This window comes from Hippoglossus hippoglossus, chromosome 24, assembly GCF_009819705.1.
Source record: "Hippoglossus hippoglossus isolate fHipHip1 chromosome 24, fHipHip1.pri, whole genome shotgun sequence".
Taxonomy (NCBI): Eukaryota; Metazoa; Chordata; class Actinopteri; order Pleuronectiformes; family Pleuronectidae; genus Hippoglossus; species Hippoglossus hippoglossus.
In genome coordinates this window covers 18,251,814-18,273,437 of record NC_047174.1, presented here as the reverse complement: position 1 = coordinate 18,273,437, position 21,624 = coordinate 18,251,814, and the positions used below count along the sequence as shown (strand labels likewise).

The following is a 21,624-nucleotide window of genomic DNA, read 5'->3' as shown; positions in this document are numbered from 1 at the left end:
TCTCATTTCTTAAATTCCACACTTTATTTATGATCTTAAATCCATGCTTGCACTAAAACATTTAAGTCTTTGCTCAATGTTCTATGCTGATGAAACAGTAGGTGGCATTATGGATGCTAACTAGGCCAAATTGCTCGACTGATTTTTCTTCAGAACAACAACATCTAGGTCGATTAAGTCAATGGCTTAACTTCTTCACTGTCACAAGCACAGTTAATATGTAATTATGTGTGTGCTGGGAGTCTGGGACATATCGGCAACATTTTGCATATTTTAGATTATTATTCTCCCTACTTAGAGCTTGAGAGAGAGAAAAATACATTTTATATAAATAAACATTGCCTGAAACATTGATCTGATGCGATTTGAGGTTTCACTTTTGGATGACGGACGGACGGACGGACGACCCAAAGACATAATGCCTCCGTCCACAGTTATCTTTGGTGCAGCGGTATAACAATGACGACAAATTTAGCCTTATCTATTTTTCCAAAACTGTGTAGGAAGCGATGTATGGCTCCAAATTACCACGTGTCCATTCTTACAACAATTTGACTTCAATATGTGGTTTAAGATGATCGAAAGTATGGCCTAAGTTATCCTGACAGCATAAATACCAACCAGTGACACTGGGCCTCATTAACATAGCAGCAGCAGCAGCAGCAGCAGCAGCAGTAAATGAGGCATTAAATTACACATTGTGACTGCGTGGAGGAGGACTGAGTCGGCAGAAAACACAGACTCAAGAGTGCTGCTGTGAGCAGGAAAAAACTATTTATGTGATCCTTCTTCCCAGTTATCAATCTTCACATATGATATGCATATATGTTGTTTATGTTATCACTTTTATGAATAATATAGATGCGTTTTTTTCTTACATCCAAAAAGAAAGAAATTTCTCTGTCTGAAAAGTTTTACAATTCAATGCATTCTAGAAAATCTCAGTGGCGTGGGCCAGAAAGAAAGACAGGGACACTTTTAGGTGGCAGGTAGATGAAGAGGAATGGAGTCTCTGTGAGAGCTAGGGCTAAAAGCTATTCAGGTTAAACCATCCACTCTATCTTTTTGCCCGCAGGTTAGTCATGATTTCTCACTTTAAGAATCCATCAGTGCCCTGCAGAGGGGAATCAGGAGTGCTCAGAGGTGTGATGGACTATCAGGGCTGGACAGGCACTTCAGACTGAGAGATGAGCTACTTGGGAGAGCCAGCTTTGAACCTTATCCATCTGGATCTTCTGGGACAGTGGCTGGCCGCTCCAGCTTTGATGGCAGGGCCAGCTCTCCCTTAGGCTGGGACTCTTTCAGCTCCTCAGGTCAGGGACATGATATCCCTGTGTCTCGTCCAAATCTCAGTGGGAAGTGTTTGATCGTCAAATTATCCGTCAGTATACCTAGCCACCCACTGCCATGACTTCTATTTATTACCTTAACTTTATTTGACTGTTATGGTGTTTAACATGTGAGATTTACCTTTGTTGCATTGGCCGAATTGGTTTTGATAACACCAAAGTAAAGCTAAAATGACAATGGATTTTTTGAGGTGGGGACATGGGCAAAACAATTTTTCAAAAAAATATATTTGTTACAAGAATCCATTAAAGTGGGCTATTAAATAATGGAGAATATGATACTGTATGGGCTACTTTACAATTGAAAAAATAACCATATCAGTGTCTGGGAGGGGGTTTCCCGTATTGTTTTGTATTGGTTGCGCTTCATGAAAGGGGCGTGTACTTGCCACCATCACAAGAAGTCAAGCTGGCTATCATCCTAGTAAGGGAATAAGGCCTTGCAGCCCTGATTGAATAAGCAGTCATCATGACACATGCATTGATGTAGCATGTGCTCTAGATAAATACTGCATTGCCCAAAATTTAAAGACATCATTCTGAGAAGGATTAGGTGCTGTGGTTTACTCAGTGTATAATGGAGCCGGCCTGGATTGCCACACTGAGGATAAAGACGACTGGAGTATTAATGACAACAACTACTTGATGCTGAAATTCTGAAAAATCGGACAGAACCTGTTTTTCTACAGGAAATTAGGTTCTTCAAGTAAGGGACGATGTGACAACTGGTGCAAAAAGACATTGGGGAGGGCCATCACAGCAGACATGGAATCAGAGAAGAACATTGCAGTGCTCTAATTAAACAAAAAAGGGACATGGCTTGTGGAAGGTAAAGGCAGAGTCATACCAGTGAGGACAGTCCAAACAAGCAAACCTTTCCAAAAAGGGAGCAAGCAGGAATCCAAGGTCCAGAAAGTACAGTCCAATAATAGAAACACGAATGACAGGAGAGAAACACTCAAAGCACAGGGTGGAAAACACAACACTCACAAACACAGGGTATAAGAGGTAAAACTCACAGTAAACAAAGGGGAACAGATATTTCAAAGTAAAACTGGAAGTCCAATGAAAAAGGTTCACAAGGGAAACAGATCATGGCAGACGACGGGCAGTGCAATAATCCTCCAAGGGTCAAATTTGAAGAGAAGAACTAGAAACCAGGCATAGTAAACAACATCAATAACACATGGAATGGCATCGACAGGTGCCGGTGCAGCAACAGGTCTGCCACAACTTGTGGAAGACAGGTGTATGGACATATTTTGCCTTTGACGCAGATTATAATTAAGACAAGTTACAGACAACTGGAATATATAAGCAAAACCAGAGCATTTCCATCAAAATGAAGAAACACCTCCAACTCGCACATCCAGATCTGTACAGAGAATTCAGGGTGAGTGAGTTTCTGTTTGACAGCGTTGGGTCGAAATGACATTCTGTCAGCTGCCATCTGTTGTAGTGATGTTCCACACACACACACACACACACACACACACACACACACACACACACACACACACACACACACACACACACACACACACACACACACACACACACACACACACACACACACACACACACACACACACACACACACATATATATATCATCTTAAGCTGGGTGTTCAAAACATAAGTAGGCTACCATCATTCTGTCTGTCAAAATATAATGTTAACTTGTTAAATGAATATTATCCCACTATTGGTCAGACACCTTGTTGGTCAATTTTAACTACTGCTTGCACACAAGCTTTATGGAGGTGTGTGCGTGTTAGATCACTGTGTGAACAACAGCCTCTGTTATATTCTACTTTTTACTGTGATAACTCATTTGTTATTGAGAATCATTGAATTTCCCACTGGTGCCACCTTCCAAGTCTCTGGTATTGTGACATTTCGTTACTGGAGTATTTGACAGACATTACCGAGACTGCAACACTTCTCTCATCTTCTGTTAGAAGGACTTGAAGGCCACTGGGTATAGAGAGGAGAAACTATTACCAGAAAGAGAAATTATATGAAAAGATTTTACAAACCCTTAGATCTGTATGTGATTGAATGGGCTATTTTCTAATAGTTAACTACTTATTGACTAGTTGACTTGACTTGAAAAACTCTGATAATAGCTAAATTGTTAGGACTAGATTTAACCACCACTGGTTTACAATACTGTATCTGAAACACTGTCTTATTTGCATAGTTTCATATCATGAATTTAGGTATGCCTCTACCAAAATCCTGTGCGTTTAAGAATGCTTTATTTATCACTAATCAGCCACACTTTGTCACAGCAGGAGCTAAGTTAGTTACTTTCTGCTCTGCAGTATTAAATTGCTAAGTTAGTTACAATGTAACCAACATGGCACTTCCTTAATGCATTTTCACAATAATTAAAAACAGAGGTAGGTCTTTACTGTCAAACAGCCACAGGAACTAAAAAAACTAATAGTGCTGATGATGCAGTAACTTAACACACCTTGATTCCTCATGCTGTAAAAGTTTAACTTAAGATTCAGCAAATGGATCATTACTATTACTATTATTATTATTACATCCCTGATAAAGCCCTGATGACGAAGATCAGATAAGGAGCAGACCAGAATACAGAAATCTGAGACTACATCTGATGAACAACTCTCAAGTGTTAAAACAAGACAAAAAGGTTTAGCACAAGTAAAGAGGTTGAACTAAAGGCGTAGCTTGTCAGGTAACTTTCGGGCAAACCTCAAACTACCAACATAAATGAGCGGCACATCCTTCCACACATACCTGCCCTGTGGAAAACAGGTCAGCTTGCCTCAGAATCTGATGTGAGGTGCATACAGTTTCTATTCACAGTAGTAATTCTACATGAGTGGCTCTACATATATTCAATACGTCAGACTTGATGGCTGCTCCCTATGGTTAGTCAACTATTCAACATTGAGTACTCCTCCACCACATTCGACTATAATATGACCTTTACTACGAAAAGAGAACAGAACTTCCTGCATTGACAGGTCGTATAGATAATACATTGCAGACTGTCCGGTATGATGGTACTGTAATTCCTAGGGATGCTGAAGAGGAGAGGGGAAGGCGTTCAACATCGTCTCTGCCAATATCTGGATGCATTTTGACAGCCGCTTCATTTCCCATGCCCATTTTTGGTTCGTCCTTCCGGTAACAGTAAGCAGAGATGACAAGGAAAAGCCCTTTCCCACACTAGTGCCTCTGGCCTCTGTTGAGTTTGCAGAGGTCCAGTCAGTAGCTAAAGGCAATAGGGCGATAATCCTTGTATGCCACATCATCTTATATAACACACATTTTGAGTGTTTGCCACCGGGAATGATTCATAGCTGGTCCAGAGGGGAGAGAGAGGATACAATTTGCGTAATACAAGCCAACCCCAAAGATGAAAAAAAGCATAGAGCCCAGGGGAGGGGGGGGGGGGGGGGGGGGGGGGGGTAAGAGACTCTTCCAAAGTCTGAGCTTTTTTTTTTTTTTTATTGCTTTTCAGCAGCTGCTGCTTTCACCACGTTCAGCTAAAAGGTAAAGCCAGGGGTACAAAGAGGAACTAATCCCACTCTTTGAGTCAGCTCCTGAATTTTGTGAAAGGAGTATGATAAGGTACAGTAAGGAGGGATGGAATGAAGGAAATTTAACACACCAGGCTAGACAGCGCACCAACTAGAACAAAATGAAAAATACACCAAACAGCACTGTGAATGTGACCGTCGGGCTCCTGCACAAAAAAATTAAAAGGCCAGCCAAGAGTCAACAACGAAAACAGCTGGCAAACTCTGGGCTTGTGTCAAGGTTACAGCACCAGGGAACGTTGATTTCCAAAATATACATTTTCCGAGACCAGGCTGTTAACAATTCACAATAAACATTGTGGGTGCTACTAGCTTCGAACCACAACTGCCTTCTTACTCATGGCTCTGCGAATTGACGATATACATCTTGTGATGATATAAAAACATCTATTATTTCATATTGTGCTCTATTGTTACTACTATCATCATCATTTTTGTTCTTCCACGTGGATGAAGGCAGGACATTTGCATGAAGGGAACACAAACAAACACGTAGGAGAGTGAACATATCACAGAACATGCAGGACGACTCTGGAGCACTGCCCTCCAGCAGCAGCAGACTCACCAGCAGCTTCATCTCTGCTGCAGTGGTTGATTTGGCTCCTGTCATTTGTTTCATTCTCAGATTCAATCCTGACTAGATCAGGATTGTAATCTGTGACGATTTGTAACTTCTTTGATTGTAATTTTTGTATGGGGTAACGGGTTATCATGTTCTCCCCATGGAAGCATGGGTTTTCTCTTGGTACTCTGGTTCCATCCCACAGTGCAAAGAAATGCAGGTTAAATTGTTCGTAGGTGTGAATGTGAGCATCAATGGTTGTTTGTCTCTATATGTCAGCCCTGCAATAGACTGGAAAACTGTCCAGTGTGTACCCCACCTCTCTCAGCCAGTGTCAGCTGGGCTTGGCTCCACCAAAGAGATAACTGCCATTGATAATAAATGGACGATACACACCACAGGGCTGAATCACTTAACACAACAAACTAATTTTATTATCAAGTCACTAATAAATTGACAGATCAACTGAAACTTTGGAATGAAATTAATGATTTAACTACAAAAACACTGTTGGGGAGACTTGGCAATGTGAAATGGAACAGCACACTCTTTTCTTTTCACACTACCACTACAACAAAGCACTGAAGACCATTTCCCACCTTTCTATTTCTTCACACTTTTCACTATGATTGAACAAAAAAGGTCACAGGTCATCACTAAGGCATCAGCAGACATGTGTGGGCTTTGTAATTCTGAAACTGAATATTAAACTGAAACCTGGACAAACCAGTTCCAGCCCAGTGGCTTTAAACAAATAATGTATGCCTGTGGGTAGTAAGCACCTGCTTGTGCGTGTACTGGTATGTGTGTCCTTGGAGCAAGAGCTGTAAACTAGTAGAGCAAACAGTCAGCTTACACGATACGCCAACTTGTGATACGTGGCATGAACTCAGTGCTTTATTTATTTTACTAGATTTTTTGTCTGTTGACCTCATAACACATGCTATTGTATAATTTCCTGTTGGAAAATTCTGATGTAAATGTATAATACTAATGTAGAACTTTTCCACAATAAAATGTTTACAAATTACTTCACTTTTTTGATAGTATGTTGAGTTGTTTATTAACATTATCATAAATATCCCAGCAATCAAAATAACCTGTCCAAATGTCAATAAACCTAAAAGTCAGATTTGCCGATGTATTGACATCGACTGAACCAAGGTTCATGTCTTTGTTACATTGCATATATTTCATCCAGTTAGTTTTGTTTTCACTTTAAAATGTAGGTAGTGGACTAAAGAATTCTGTGTGACACATGTATGTCCTGTCATCATCCCCTACATGTGCTGCGTTTACCTATATGCTTGACACTGACTGGTTTGTAGACATGTGTCTGACATCAGCTACAAAGTGTTTATTCTAATCAATGCTGCAAATACCCTTATCTTTCTGATGTTCTACACGTGATATCTATTGCACTTCTGTCCGTCCTGGGAGAGGGATCCCTCACATGTGGCTCTCTCTGAGGTTTCTAAGTTTTGTTTTTTTGTTTTTTCCTTACTCTTGTTGAGGGTTAAGGGCAGAGGATGTGACACCTTGTTAAAGCCCTATGAGACAAATTGTGATTTGGGAATATGGGCTATTTGATGATTGATCAGCCTGTTGTCAGAATGGCCATCGTATGAAAACGGTTTGAATAAAGTGCACATATATAGTTTAATAGCTAAAATGGACCGGTTAATTTTGTTGATTTCATTGCCACTGATATATCATTAAGGTATTACTGCCATCAACATGAACATCCTCTTCATTCAAGCATCATATCGTTGATGGACAAGACTGCATGCAATCCTGCAAACCGCTTTTGTTTCTTCTTCTTTTGTTTAATGGTGTCTAAACCTGCTGCAAAGTGTTTTCACACTGCAAACATCATAGGCAAATCAGAGGCCATTTTCACATCGGTTATTTTGGTTTGGACTAAACTGAAAGTCAGACCAAACAAATTAGATATAAAAGTGCCGTATAGATAAGTTTACATTCACATAAGGAGTTTGAATCTTGTTTAAATATAATAAAGCCCCATCTATAGGTCAATCATTTCTTACACTATTTTGTTGCAAACATCACAATTGAAAGGGTTAGGGTTTTAAAGAAAATCAAGCCTTACTTTTTCTCAAACTAATCACTAAGAAACAGATTGAGACTGTGGAACTAAATGATTCACTAAGAAAAGAAAACATCCACTGTCAGTAAATGTCATGACAAACCAGTTGTGACTCCTGCTGGCTGTTGCTACTCAAATCCAGGAAACCATTGTTTATGAAGGACTGAAGACACAGTACACAGGCAGACGTGTCCTAAACAAAGTGAAGCATAACAGACCTCCACACCACATACCTCCAGGAAGTTGTAGTTCCCATGAAGGCTGAACGTGCAGCATTATTTTTGATCTGAATACTACATAGTGTGAAGAGTATTCCCATGTAATTCACAAGTGGGAGAAGCTAGCAAACATGTATACGCACTAAGAAATAAGAAAGTTAGCATGTGGCTCGTGTCAGTGTAGTGATTGTATTCTTAGGGACGCTGTCCACAATGACTGCACACAAATAAAACACAGTAAATAGATGTGTTTCCGATGTGTGAGGTGTTAGGAAGCTCACTGGCAGCTGCAGCGGGGGGGGGGGGGGGGGGGGGGGGGGGGGGGGGGGAGACATTTGAAAATGAGCTTACCTGGACTCTTGAGGTTATATCTATTCTCCATACTGGCAGACGTTGAGCTCAGGTAAGTGTTGACGTGCTGCTGAGTTTCTTTTGCTGTGTCGCTAGCTAGCTACCAGCTACCTGCTAGCCCCGGCTAGCTCTCTTCGCTCCTACGCTATGGGCAGGACGGCTCCTTCCGTCTGTCCGTCGCCTCGGTACAGTAGTGAAGACGGAGGCTAACTGAGACGAGCCGCCACCGGAGTAGTGAAGAGATTGTTTCTCAAGTTATCTGTAGTTTCTGTTCCTGAACGCATCCGTGGAAACGTAAACAGGAAGTGAGTGACTGGCTTGTCAGGCGTTTTTTTCTCCAACGTCAGTTAAAGAGACCTACCCCTACCTTGCCTCTGATTGGCTTACCTTGATGTTCTTCCGTAATTCCAACCAATAATCAGTCTTCATGTCGAACCTAAGCCAATCAGAGACATTACAGGGGCGGGGCGGCTGGGGGAGGATGGTGGGATAGAGCGGTTGTTAAATGTGTTTTCTTCCTCTGCTGCTCAGATCTTATTATAGACACTATTGTATTTTCTTTGTGATTGTGATTCATTCATACTTTATTGTAAACAATGACTTTAAGTACAAACCTTATATGTCCACATTTCGAAACTAATGCAACTTATGCAAACAACTACTGCAACTTTGCACATGTCCCTTGTTCATAGTTTGTCATCTCTTTAGTCTCTTGTTTATAGGCTTATTCGTTCTTCTATTATATTTAGTACTTAATGTGTATTTTACTACTTTATTGTGTGTCATTAACTTAGGGTTAGGGTTAGGGTTAACTTATTTTTGAGCTATTTTAATTCTACGTGTCTTTTTTATTGCTACTTCGCTTTATGTGCAAAGCCATTGACCTGCTGCTGTAACACAAGAATTTCCCAATATGGGATCAATACAGTACATCTATCTATCTATCTATCTATCTATCTATCTATCTATCTATCTATTTATCTTATTTTGGTGTTGATGTTGTATTAAGGGCAAACTAACGCAAAAAAAGTAGAGCAAAAATTAAATAAATAAATATACAGTATATATTTATTTACAACATACAATATACAAAAAGGTCGCATTGAAGATATTTTGCAAATATATTTAGTTTACTGTTCCATCCTTTGATATGGGGTTTGACATTTAAATATTTACGTCTATGAATAAACTGTTTTACATTACATTTAGAGGAGCCAACCCTGAAATGAAGACCAGAGTTCTTGTAAAACCTTTTTCCATAATCTCAATGTCCCCCACATGGAAATTATGAGTTATCATTATAGTTAAATCTTGTTTGAAAGAAACTATTGATTGGATAAATGTCATTACAAATATTAAAATGCAGCTTCTTTGGCTTTAGTTATATATATCTATGGTTTTCCTTAGGGTTTTCCTTGCTTCTTTCTCACCATCAGCTCAAAGATAATATTTTTTAGTTGATCAGGGTAGTATTTTGTTGATAAAACCTATAACACATAAAACAAACTTATAGGTGAGTTGCTTACTGCTCAAGTCGACTCCTTCAATAGAGTGTCCTTGTTTCTGAAGCAGTATTAGAGTTCAGCAAAAACTGTTGTGCTATTAAGATTTGAATCTTGACTGAAGCCATCGAGCCACTGAATAGGCCTATTTGACATTGAATGATTGCCGAACATTTAGTGTTGAAATAGAAATGCCACTGAATGTAAAACACTGACATAATTTACTAACCATCTTTCAGCAGTCAGTTTAAGGACGGTCATATTTTGAGCTCACAAGACCGAAAATTCAGGTACCCAATGTGATAACAATGTTTTGAAAATATATTAATATAAAGTATGTCCCATTTATTGCATCACTGGTACTGGGTACCTTGTAGCCATGAAAATTTTAACCGCATGAAATCCTAATTTATTCCAAGGAATATAAACTGGGGTGCAAGCTGCCTCGGGCTGAAGTCAGTGCATACATGTAAGGACTTCGTATTTAGGTTAAGATCGTCATGGTTACATGGTTACAAAGTCCTTACATGTCATAAACTTCAGCCCAAGCCTTCTTGCACACCACTTTATATTCCTTGCAATAAATTGGGATTTCAATTTGTTCAGACTTATTAGCTGTTTAACAAATAATAGATGTTGTGCTCACAAACCAAGAACACCTTATCAATATATATTCTCTGTTACTTCTGTAATATTTGTGGCTCTATAGATTATGTGAACATTTTGATTATGCAGATTGTGCAGATACTCACGCACAATATGTGTGAGAATTAAAGCTTCTTCTTGCTGAGTGCTGAGGGAAGCTGGTACCTAATCAGTGGGTGTTTCGAGGCGCTGTCAGGTGAAGAGGCAAGAGAATAATTACATGTCCCATCTTTCCTTTAATGTTGCCTTACTTGTTACTGCGACTGGCGCAATGTTGATGGCAGGCTTGACATCTCCCAGGTAGATTTTTAAACCACCTCAGCACGACACACAGCTGACACCTTTCAAATCCCACCGGATAAAACACTCCTACTTGATTTGTCTCTGTTAATACAGTGCATCTTTATGTTTAGAGCAGTTTAAACCTAACTGCCTCTAGCCTGTCTGCCTCCTCCTGCCCCACCCAAGAACCTGTCAGTTTCAGGGATGAAGCAATACACAGAAATCTGAGTTGCAGCTGGTTACAGATGGTTTAGAAGCTCAGTGGAAGTGAATGTGGTTACTCTGACCTAGACCTGTTCACATGCTCTTTGAGTGTTTTTAAAGTTTAAAGCAATTAATAGAAATCCAAACACTATAACTTTGTATCATAGAAATTGAATACTGCCTCGACATTACATACAAAACTAACATTAGGATGTTTTTTTTTTTTACTCGTTTCCTCTATTTCTCCATTAATTTGTTCTTATTATGGTGTATTTGTACATTGTATTTGGCAAACATCCCAAGGTCAGATCAAATCTCTGCAGCTCTTTAAAAGCAACACTTCTCCTTTGTGACATGGTCCATTGTCCTGCTGGAAAAAAACATTAGAAGACCGCAAATTGCGGGATGAACATGTATAGCAGCAGTATACTCTGATAGGCTGTTCATGATTAAGGGCCCAAAATGTCCCAGGACAGTTGACACAAGGCGTTGGGTCCATGGATGTATCCATCCTGACTCTACCATCTGCAGCCTCAGCAGAAATCCACATTCATCAGACCAGGCAACTGTCCATTGTTGGTGCGTCTGTGTCACTGCAATCACAGATTTCTGTTCTTGGTCTCATGGTCTTCTGCCGTTGTATGATAGTTATTTTACATTTTCTAGTTATGATGATGATGATAGACTTTTGTTTTGATAGATTTTTTTTGTTTCCATAAAAAGATGGGGCTATATACATAACATTTTTATGTATATGCATGTATATAAGAAAATATTCCTTTGGCACAAACAATGGCCCACATACCCATTGACCATGCCCATGTGAGTACATTTAATTTGTATTCAGAGTTGTATTATACAGCAGAACAGCATTCACTGTTTAGACTTTAGACGAGTCCTTGATTGCAATCTATTTACATCATCATTTCAAACCAACCACTGGGAAAAAACACCATCAGATCTCCAGATCACATTGCACAGCAACAAGGAGCTACTTGACCACTGACTCATGTCACACCACATCAAGTGTAGTTAATTTATTCTGCATGTGTGCCCACGCACTTCAAGCAACGCAGTCGATTGCTCTGGTCACATACTGATGCCAGCGGCGTTCAAAACACACTACTGCAATGTCAAAGCCCCCCGGAGTCAGGGGCATGACATATACTCCACACTGGTAACCTTTGGTACATAGTGCAATATTCAGAGATGAAAAGTCTTCCCACAGCTGAAGGGAAGTATAGGGGCTGCTTAAAGACACAGAAAGCTTCACTGAGAACTTGGAAGTATTAAATCTGCAGAGAGAAGACCAGGTCAAAACCGAGAATATTTCAGGTCTTTATTTAGATAGGATGGATGGATGGATGGATATATAGATAGATAGATAGATAGATAGATAGATAGATAGATAGATAGATAGATAGATAGATTTTCAGACCCGAGAGACCATCTTTAGAAGGTGACGGGGGTCACTCACCCCAACTCCCCACCCATATTCACCCACCTATTATCATGTGACCAAAATTAAGGACGCTTGTTTGAGCCCCTCTGGCTAAAGACATAAGTTGCTTCGAAAAAGTTAATAAGCAGGTTTGAGTCAAGTTCATTTTGTCACACATTGTTTGACAGATGTTTTGTATTTCAGTACATCAACTTAACGAAAACAATATATACCACGACGACAATCGGTGTATAATTTAAAGAATTCTTGCTCAAGGACACCTCGACAAGGCAGAGGATTACTAACCTCAAATACAAGCTAACCTCTGCTTCTATGGAGACCTCAGGAATCATTTCAGCATCACAAATAAACAAACAGCAGGCGTATTGAGTGTTCACTCATCATCTCATGGGTTCGGGTTAGCCCTGAGCAAGTAAAATTGCCAGATCCTCAGAGCATTTGCAGCCACTATCAACTGTTTCCTTAAGCTCTCGATCACTCCTGGTTTTCTAGACAGTGGGGACTGACAAGAAATGTAAGAGGAAAGCCAACAATAAACATTCAAAGTTAGCCCACACATTAGCATGCAGGGCCCGATGTTTCTGTTTTTAAATGTGTGTCATGTGCAGACAAGCGTGCATTTTCACACACACGTACAAGCACACACACACACACACACATTCCCTCTCATACATACACATAACCCAAAGGACTAATGCGCCTCATCAGTGTGCTGAATAAAACAGTAAGATGTGGTTGCAAAGGATAGAAGGGAAATTGATCGGGGATGATTTCGCTGGGAGGGGATGTTTCAACAGTTTCAACACCAATCTGTTGAAACTTTAAACTCACACAAAGGTATGACTCACACAATGAGGTGCAAACAATCAATCCATACTATTGAAATATGTAGAAATCTGGGGGCATCTCTATGTCATGTCTATGCGGTGGTGATGTCAGTTGTGAAGGCGAGAGATAAAGAATATTCCCATGTTTGCAACGTTAGGAGGGATGTGGTAGCTAATATTTGACTACACCCCTCCTATTTGCCTTTAATTATACAGACACTAAGCAGCCTTAACGTATGCTGTTTAATGATGACTTTCTCCAAATGCCATGCTTGTTTACTTTCTTGTCCCCCAAAGTCAATTGTGAGTGCTCGAGCAATTCCTTTCCAGTGATGTCACACAGAATTCCTGATTGGAGTGCAATATGGTCTCTTTAATGGCCTAATCTGTCACAGTAATCAGACAAAAGGATCCTGTAGTCTGACCCAGGTATTAGGTTAACCTTTCTAATTCATAATTTAGTACATTTAAACATGAAAGCTTACTTCTACTCTGCTAAGGCAGACTAGCTACCTTTTTGGCAGGACCATAGACCATGCATAAGAAGATGGATGAGATGACAGCTCCCCAAAAGTGAAGCCAAAGCATCTTAATCGCCACCTGGTGGCTGGCCGTAATACATGTAGAAAATTCCATCTCCTCTATGTTAGTGGATGGGATATGAGCCAATTTAAAGGTCAATGGCTTTATTTCTTTTTAGGTACTAAAATCCCACTGATGTATGATCAAGTGTTCATGTTTCTGATAAGTTGGTAATTTTATGCTATAAAAGGGGGTAAAACGTCATGATTGACAGCTGAGACTGACTTGCAATTGGTTGAGTGCATATACTGGTGGGACCTCGCTACCCCGGCTCCATCCCCTGATCACCACTGGGGGCTCTGCTCCAAATGCACAAGATGGTAGCGCTCATATCCCGCATGTTTTGGCTTCATTTGTGTGTAGTGGGAGGAAATAAAGACACGCTGTCCATCTTCATTTACAATTTATGGGTGGGACGAGTTTATTTATTCATGATATTCTGGATCTGATTTTAGTAACTGTTTAGGAAGTGAAAATGTGTTTTGGCTTTGAAGGGCAGTGGGTTTATCAGAGCGAGCTTGTTCAATGCAAACAGCTGCCTCCCTCGATAGAGAGAGGTGAGACGGATTCTCACTGGGGGAGATTAGATTTATTGTTAGCGTTAAGAGTTTAACAGCTACACCTTTTATTTAAACACTTGGCGCATCTAACTCTTTCCCTTATCAAAAGGTGCAGGGAATCATTGTACCTTAAACAGGTTGCAAACAGACATTAAAGCAATAGTGTGCTGAGTTCCTTACTGAGTGGATATCAATCACACCGAGAGGCATCAAAGAGACATTGCAGTGAGTTTGCCAGGTTCTACTGTGTGTGTGTTGTGCGCTGTGACAAGCTTCACTTTTGATTTACTGCCTCTGGGCGCTACCTCAGCACACTGAGACAGATCTTTGAACTCACTGCCCAGTCAGGGGGTAGAAAACTACACACTGCAAATCCTCTTGTTGCCAGTGCCAAGATGGCAGAGAATTCTTCTGCAAACCAGCTATAGTCGCACAGGTCAGATTGCAGCAGTCGCTTTCTAAAGACATGTCCGCGATTTCAAAATCAGGACCAAGGGAGATGGGATGTCGGCTTAAGATTCCTTTGTTGGACTTGTCGAAGGGGGCACGAGTGACAGCGTACTGTAACTGCACTGAAGCACAGTTTGTCAGCGGTATTACAGATTTTGATTGGATCCCCCTGTGTGGGGTTGCTTGAAGTGACATCTCTGGGCACTTCCAGGATGCTGCACTAACAAGCTGCTGGTGCATTTCATGGTTTGGTTAGAAGTACCCATAGGGTAGAGCTGAGGGTGTAGTCTGATGCTTGTTCACCTCTGGCCTCTCTCCCTCCTGCTTGCTGGATGTCCAGAATGCTGGGTGCGCAGGGATGTGGGGACTTATGGGACTAATGTCATGATGGATGGAGAAGAGGGTGAAAGTTTGGGCATGGTGCTGTCGGTGAGGTTTTTTCTCTGACATTATTGCATGCTATAAAAGATTGTCGACACACTGGGTAGACTTTTGCTGGTGGTATGAGTCATAACCAATGTGATACTACTCTATTCTACTTTTCCCACACAGTTATGGAAGTGATGAAAGGAGAGTAATGTTTCTGCCCATTTCCCTTATCAGCCTCTGCCTCTTTGTTCAGCCTTCGGTGCACATAAGAACAGACAATTGCACCCCCACATGATAAATCAGTGATGATTGTGTTCAGGTCCATGATCACAGAGGGTTTCATCACTGGGGCGTGGTCCCAATTCTCATGTACTGGATGCCAGTGGCTTCAATAGGTTAGTTCAGTGATCCAGTTGATTAGTGCTATTCTATCATTAAGCATAGACATCCTGATTACAGGCATACTGCAACAGGGCCCATGTGTGGGAGGGTAAGGAGGGGCCGGTTCCACTCTACCTCACCTATCTCCATTACACATCACTCACACATTTGTTGTTGGGTTACAATGTCTTGTCCAAGGACACTTCGACACACGGAACGATCTGAGGATTGAACCACCAACCTTCTGGTTTGTCTATATCCTGAGCCACAGCCACCTATCTCCCTGCACACCACACTGGCTTCAATATCCCAAACTTACCTTCCTCTCCAGCTCCATTGGGAAGGAGGCACTAGAAGTAGAACGGAGAAAAGGAATCCTCCCTGCACTATTTTCTTTGCATGGATTTGCAGCTCCTTTGATTTTCTGGTTCATGGAATGCCAGTTTGCCCTCAGGGAGCTTTTCAGCACTGCCACCGCCCTGTTTTTCACCATGCTTTCCATATGTGGGAACTTTGCCCTAATCATCTTATTCTACATCCTGCATTGGAAGATTACTGACACTTGCCACTTTACTCTTTTTAAGCCAAAGCCACATGTCTCTGATGATTCTACAACACATGCCAGGACCTGACTGCCACCACAGGGAAAGTGCTCTCCAGCCAAGTCAGTGAATTCCGTCTTGCTCTCTGTCTGTCTTGATGCACTATGCACATGCTTGTCACAAATAATGTGGGGGTAGCTGCGTCTGTTACAGCAGAGATAGTCATCTGTCTTTGTGATGTGCTAAGGCGTGGTCACACAGTAATCTGTGTTGGCATCTTGATCAGGGATTTCACCACAAGCGTGACACCATATCTCTTAAATAGTCCTAAATGATGAAAGCGCCAGGTTAGAGTGCAGGGTGGGTGGTGTATTATGATGGAGGGGATGTTTACCCCATTCATCAGTATGCTGGCTGGATGGAGATGTGGCCCATCATCACATCACATCAATTTTTCACATCAGGTTCTGCAGCATTTCCACCTCAGTTCCACACAAAGCTGTCATGCTAGGACAACATCACTGTGGTGGCTGACTTTGGGGAGGGGGCACATGCTGAGATATTTGAGGTGTGAATTTAGACAACCATTATTGGACAGATTTTTCTCTCAGTTATTTGTTTGGCGGTTCTGGATTGCTGGGAGAACATCACATCCCTGCAGCCTTTGCTCCAGTGGTAACAAATAGAGAAGCCTGTTAAAGGTGTATCGTGTACAAAATAGAAATAGTAGTAACTTGGATGTCATTCCAGTTGTATGAGTACCTGTGTAAACCTCTACCACAAGCCCAGCTGGGCCCTGGTCTGCTGTTCTGTTCCTGCACTATGATTTCAAAGGGAATCGAGCAGCTGTTGCACTGGAGTGTTATGGAATGTAGTGGCTACCTCCGTGCTTGATGGTGCAGAAGTGGAACAAGGGATAAACAAATAGCAAATACATGACCAAGAAGGTGCTCATAGAAATTTGAGTAGCATTTTTCTGTCTCTGTATAGAGGCCAACACTAATAGGTAAGGTCAATTTGGCAACCATACTGTCAGAGATGCTGCACCAATGCAATAATATTATTAATATTCATTAATATTAAATGTTTGCTTGTTTATTTGTCTTTTACTGAGCAGGCCTATGCAAAACCACTTTTATATATTTTGCTTGATTACTCAGAGGATAATAATGATTTTTTATTTTAAAAAAGAAGGCATCAGGGAATGATTTTCATGAGTGTGGTGCAGATCCAAATAAAAACCGAGATCTAGTGATATTAAATGTGATTTCAGGACTGTTGGGCCTTGGAGGAGGTACGAGCTCAATCTAGTGTCAATCTAGTTATTCATTAGATTTAGAGGAGCTGGTAGGTGTCGTTTTATGCTGTGGACAGAGCCCTGCTGTTCCCCCCAGGCTTTATGTAAAGTTTCCGACTCCAGCTCTCTCCTGAAGTGAAATTGATGTCAGTCATCTTATATCTCACTAGATTTCATATTTCCAAAAGACTTTTATTCCGAATGACTTAGTCTGGTTTTTAGTCAAGATTAATGGAGAATTTGACAGAATCATCATGGTCCGGAAGTTGTTTAATGGCTTATACATTCTGCCGAGAACAGAATTGTAGTTCAATTGCTAAACATTTTTACACTTATTACTATAAGTATTAGTATAAACATCAATCTTGTACTTGGTCTCATGAAGTAACAAATATAATGTATTAGACAGAACGTTTTCTGTTAAAACAACAGTGAGAAAAGCAAAACTCTCCTAAATATCTCAGTTAATCTGACTTGTTTTATCGGCTTAGTCCTCAGTTTCATGCGCCTCGTTCACAGAGCAGTCTTTTCACACTGTGACTCTTCCAGCACGTGTTTTCTCTGTCAAACGAATAAAAATGATGAACACCAACACAAACAGCTTCTCATGGTCTGTGATAATGAGTTAACACTTCTGCTACGCTGCTTCAAAAATGATGGTATTTGATTTTGACACATCTGGACCATCAGCTGACAGTTGGTGTGTGTACAGATGAATCTCTAATGAAGAGAGACGGATAAAAAGCTTTATGTAATGTCATGAGGTTGGCTCTCCATCAAGTGCCGCAATCTTCCACCCACCAAATCCAGATTAATTCTGTGTGTGTGTGTGTGTGTGTGTGTGTGTGTGTGTGTGTGTGCCTATGTGTGTGTGTGATGGGCAAATCTGTCAGTTTCTCTTAGCAACTAACAAAGAGTTTATGATAATTATTCGTGCTGTGTGGTTTAAAGTACAGAGGCCTTGAACGCATCACGTTGCTGACACACATATACATACATTAGAGATTAACACATATAGATCACATCAGAAATGGCCTCTTGTATGATGCACATGATTTGGTCATTAAAAAATGTTTTTTTTCCAAGATGGCAGACTGTCACTCTCAATATCATGACTCCACTACACGGTCCAATCAGGGTTTAGCCTTTGCTGCCCTCTATTGGTTTGATGGACGAAATGCAAAGAGACAGACTCACCCCAGACATCAGTAATCCAGCGTTGTAACATTTTTCGTTTGAAAAAATAAACTCCAGAGAGGTTTGCTATTCCATTACAGATATTAACAAGATCTGTATATGCTGAAGTTAGAGCTTAAATTATAAAAGCAAATCATAATAATGATACATAGGACTGAAATGCATATATAAATAAAATGTAAATTTACAAATTAAATCCATTATACAAGTTAGTTTCAATAGCTTTTGCACAGTATTTTAAAGTCTAGTTTTTATCATAGCAATTGGTGCTATGTTGAAATTGATGTCATACGGTAAGTATTTTTATTCTTTTATGACAGTATTAGTATTTGTTTTTATGTAATTGTATGTGTTTGTACTTGTGAAGCACTTTGTTTTGAAAAGTTCTGTATAAATTAATTAATTAAATCAATTATTATTAATATTTATTATTATTACTAATATTATCAAAATATCTCCGGTGAAGTTCCCTTTAAGCTTTAAACCATATTGCACTGAATTCAGATCAGTTTGATGTGTGTTGAATTAACATCTCTAACATCTGATAGAATAATATTAAAGAAAAGTTTAATTTTTCCTGTTTTTCAGAACTATTTCTATTCTGGACACATCACAGCTGAAGTATATCTCTGTAAAATCATTTTTATTAAGTGTGCAATGCAATTTTCTATTTACAATACTCCTGTAATGATGCTTCAAGATACAGTTCGCATAAATCAGCAGTAGGTGGTGCTATACTCTAAAAACACTATCAAATACTGTGACGTGTTTTGGTGCAACAAGCTCTATTTCAGGTTACTTGCTGTTTATCTATCCATTGTTCAAAGGCACTGTTAAAAACAGGCCTAATCCTCCCTGTGGATTAACAACATGGGCCATGTTTCAGCTTGTTTTGATATGAAGACTTAAATATTTAATGGAGCTGTAGCCTCCTCATTGGATTCTTCTCACTCAGGACACTGGAGGAGTATCCAGTGTGTGATCTGTACACCAGGAGCAGGTTTATACAACATTGTGGGTCAATGTCCAGAGAAAACAGCAGGGCTCTGTTTTGTTACCTTTCTGATTGAAGGATGGACAGAAGGGATGGACAGTGTGACCTCAGGATGAGATCTGTGCTTCAGTTCTTCTGTCATACAATAAAGCACTTCAACAAAGCTTGAATGTTCTATGGGGATTTGTTGGACACAAAAAAATATCAATAAATCAAATGTATCTCTGATCCAGAAAAGTCTCAAAGTATGCTGGCTGGATGGAGATGTGGCCTATCATCACATCACGTCAATTTTATGAATCAGGTTCTGCAGCATTTCCACCTCAGTTCCAAGCAAAGTTGTCATGCTTGGACAACATCACTGTGGTGGCTGACTTTGGGGAGGGGGCACATGCTGACATATTTGAGGTGTGAATTCATATGACCATTATCTGACAAATTTTTCTCTCAGTTATTTAGTTGGCGATTCTGGATTGGTTGTGCTCAGATTGCTGGGAGAACATCACATCCCTGCAGCCTTTGCTCCAGTGTTCTCAAATAGAGAAAGGTGTACCGTGTACAAAATAGAAAAAGAAATAACTTGGATGTTATTCCAGTTGTATGAGTACCTGTCTAATCCTCTACCACAGGCCCTGAGGTTCTGCTTCTGTACTATGATTTCAAAGGGAGACAAAAAATACTTTCGAATCGAGGTCATTTACACCTTGTTTTTAGCCTAAACGTCCAACAGAAGTGTCTAAACTAGCAGACGTTAGCACGTCCGACAGTGAACACACCGCATAGGAAGATATCAGCGGACCTTTAGGCTAAAACTTGGTGTAAATGACCTTGTTTCGAGTTGAATATGAATGTCGGGGCTTGCAGACACTTGGATGGCACCACAGGAGCAGTATGGAGGAATGTTATGTTTTTTCTGTTGTTTTATTACGTCTGAAGAAGGACTCACTAATGACTTCAATTGTATTGGATTCTGCTCTAACAAAGTTTACCCCTGAGGCTCCAGAAGTGTTTTGTTGACTCAAACACTTCACCCACTCCTCCATCGGCATAGTGGTGAGTATCTAGATAATTAGATAACTATCTATCCCTTTTAAAACGAGTATCAACATTTTTAAATCAATTCTAAAAGTTACTGGAAGCCAGAGTAACAACTTCAGCACAGATTTATAATCATATTTCCCTTTTCTGTAGTTACAACTCCAGCAGCTGCATTCTGGAGTCGCTGCAGCTGATCCAGATGCTATTTACAGGTTCCCATGAGCAGTGCATCACAGTAGTCTAGCCGACTGGAAATAAAAGCATGGACAAGTTTTTCAGAGTCTTCCTGGGCTGCAGCTTTTCATACGTCCAGTCATTGATTTAGCAAACATATTGCATCTGTAAACCTCTGTGGCTGTGATATCTCAATCGTCATTTTGAAAGATGAGAGAGATGATCAGTCCCTTTTATCACTTTGGTTTTATTGAACAATCTCCAACTCTCTGAATTATACATTTTCAACCTATTTTCTTACTCTCTTTTCTCTATTCCCGTTTATTCCTCAAAGATAAACACAAAGATACAAAACTCACAACTCCTGCTTTTTATGTGTCGTAAACTTGTCCTTTTGAGGATTGATAAAGGCCCCAAATTTCCCTACGGGCTTTTTAGTGTCATTATACTTTCCTCTGTTGGAGTCGTTCTTTGTCCTCTTACTGTCAAGGACAAGACATTGGGACTGACAGGGCTGACGGTGGTATCCCAACAGATGTTGTATTTGAATCACTGAGTGGATGGACACTTCATCAGAGCTGACACCAGCTCACATTTCACTTTAATGTGGATTTGAGGTTAGTAAAACTGATCAGTGCCTTAAATACTCAAAAAACTCTACAGACGCTATCTAAAAAATTTACAGACGCTATTATCAATAAGCCAAAGTTTCTTTTGGCAGGAAAAAGGCCCTAATGAAGTCTTGAGTGCAGTCCCAGAGGAAAATAAATAATGACAAAACTCAATCGTCAGAAGAATACGCTGTTCCAAATTATTCAATCTCAAACACACATACAAAAATACAACAGACCTCAAATTAGGTTTGGTGCTTTTTTTCCCCCATCAGGTAGACATTCTTTATTCTCGCCTGCAATTGCTGTGGTAAACATTTTATAGAAACCAACAAAACAA

The 21,624-nt window shown here is 40.2% G+C and overlaps 1 protein-coding gene across 2 annotated transcripts in view; it reads right to left on the bottom strand.

Moving 5' to 3' along the window:
• ube2j1 (ubiquitin-conjugating enzyme E2, J1) overlaps positions 1–8,487 on the bottom strand; it is a 36,385-nt gene extending 27,898 nt beyond the window's left edge. The window contains exons 1-2 of one of the 2 annotated variants that reach the window (XM_034579649.1): positions 8,236–8,487; positions 8,168–8,202 (exon numbers count right to left, since the gene is read on the bottom strand). In XM_034579649.1, coding sequence (XP_034435540.1) covers positions 8,168–8,198 — 31 coding nt within the window. In that variant the 5' untranslated portion in view covers positions 8,199–8,202; positions 8,236–8,487. Of the gene's footprint in view, positions 1–8,167 lie in introns of both variants that reach the window. The other variant, XM_034579648.1, reaches the window with a different exon arrangement.
• Between the last annotated feature and the right edge of the window lie 13,137 nt (positions 8,488–21,624).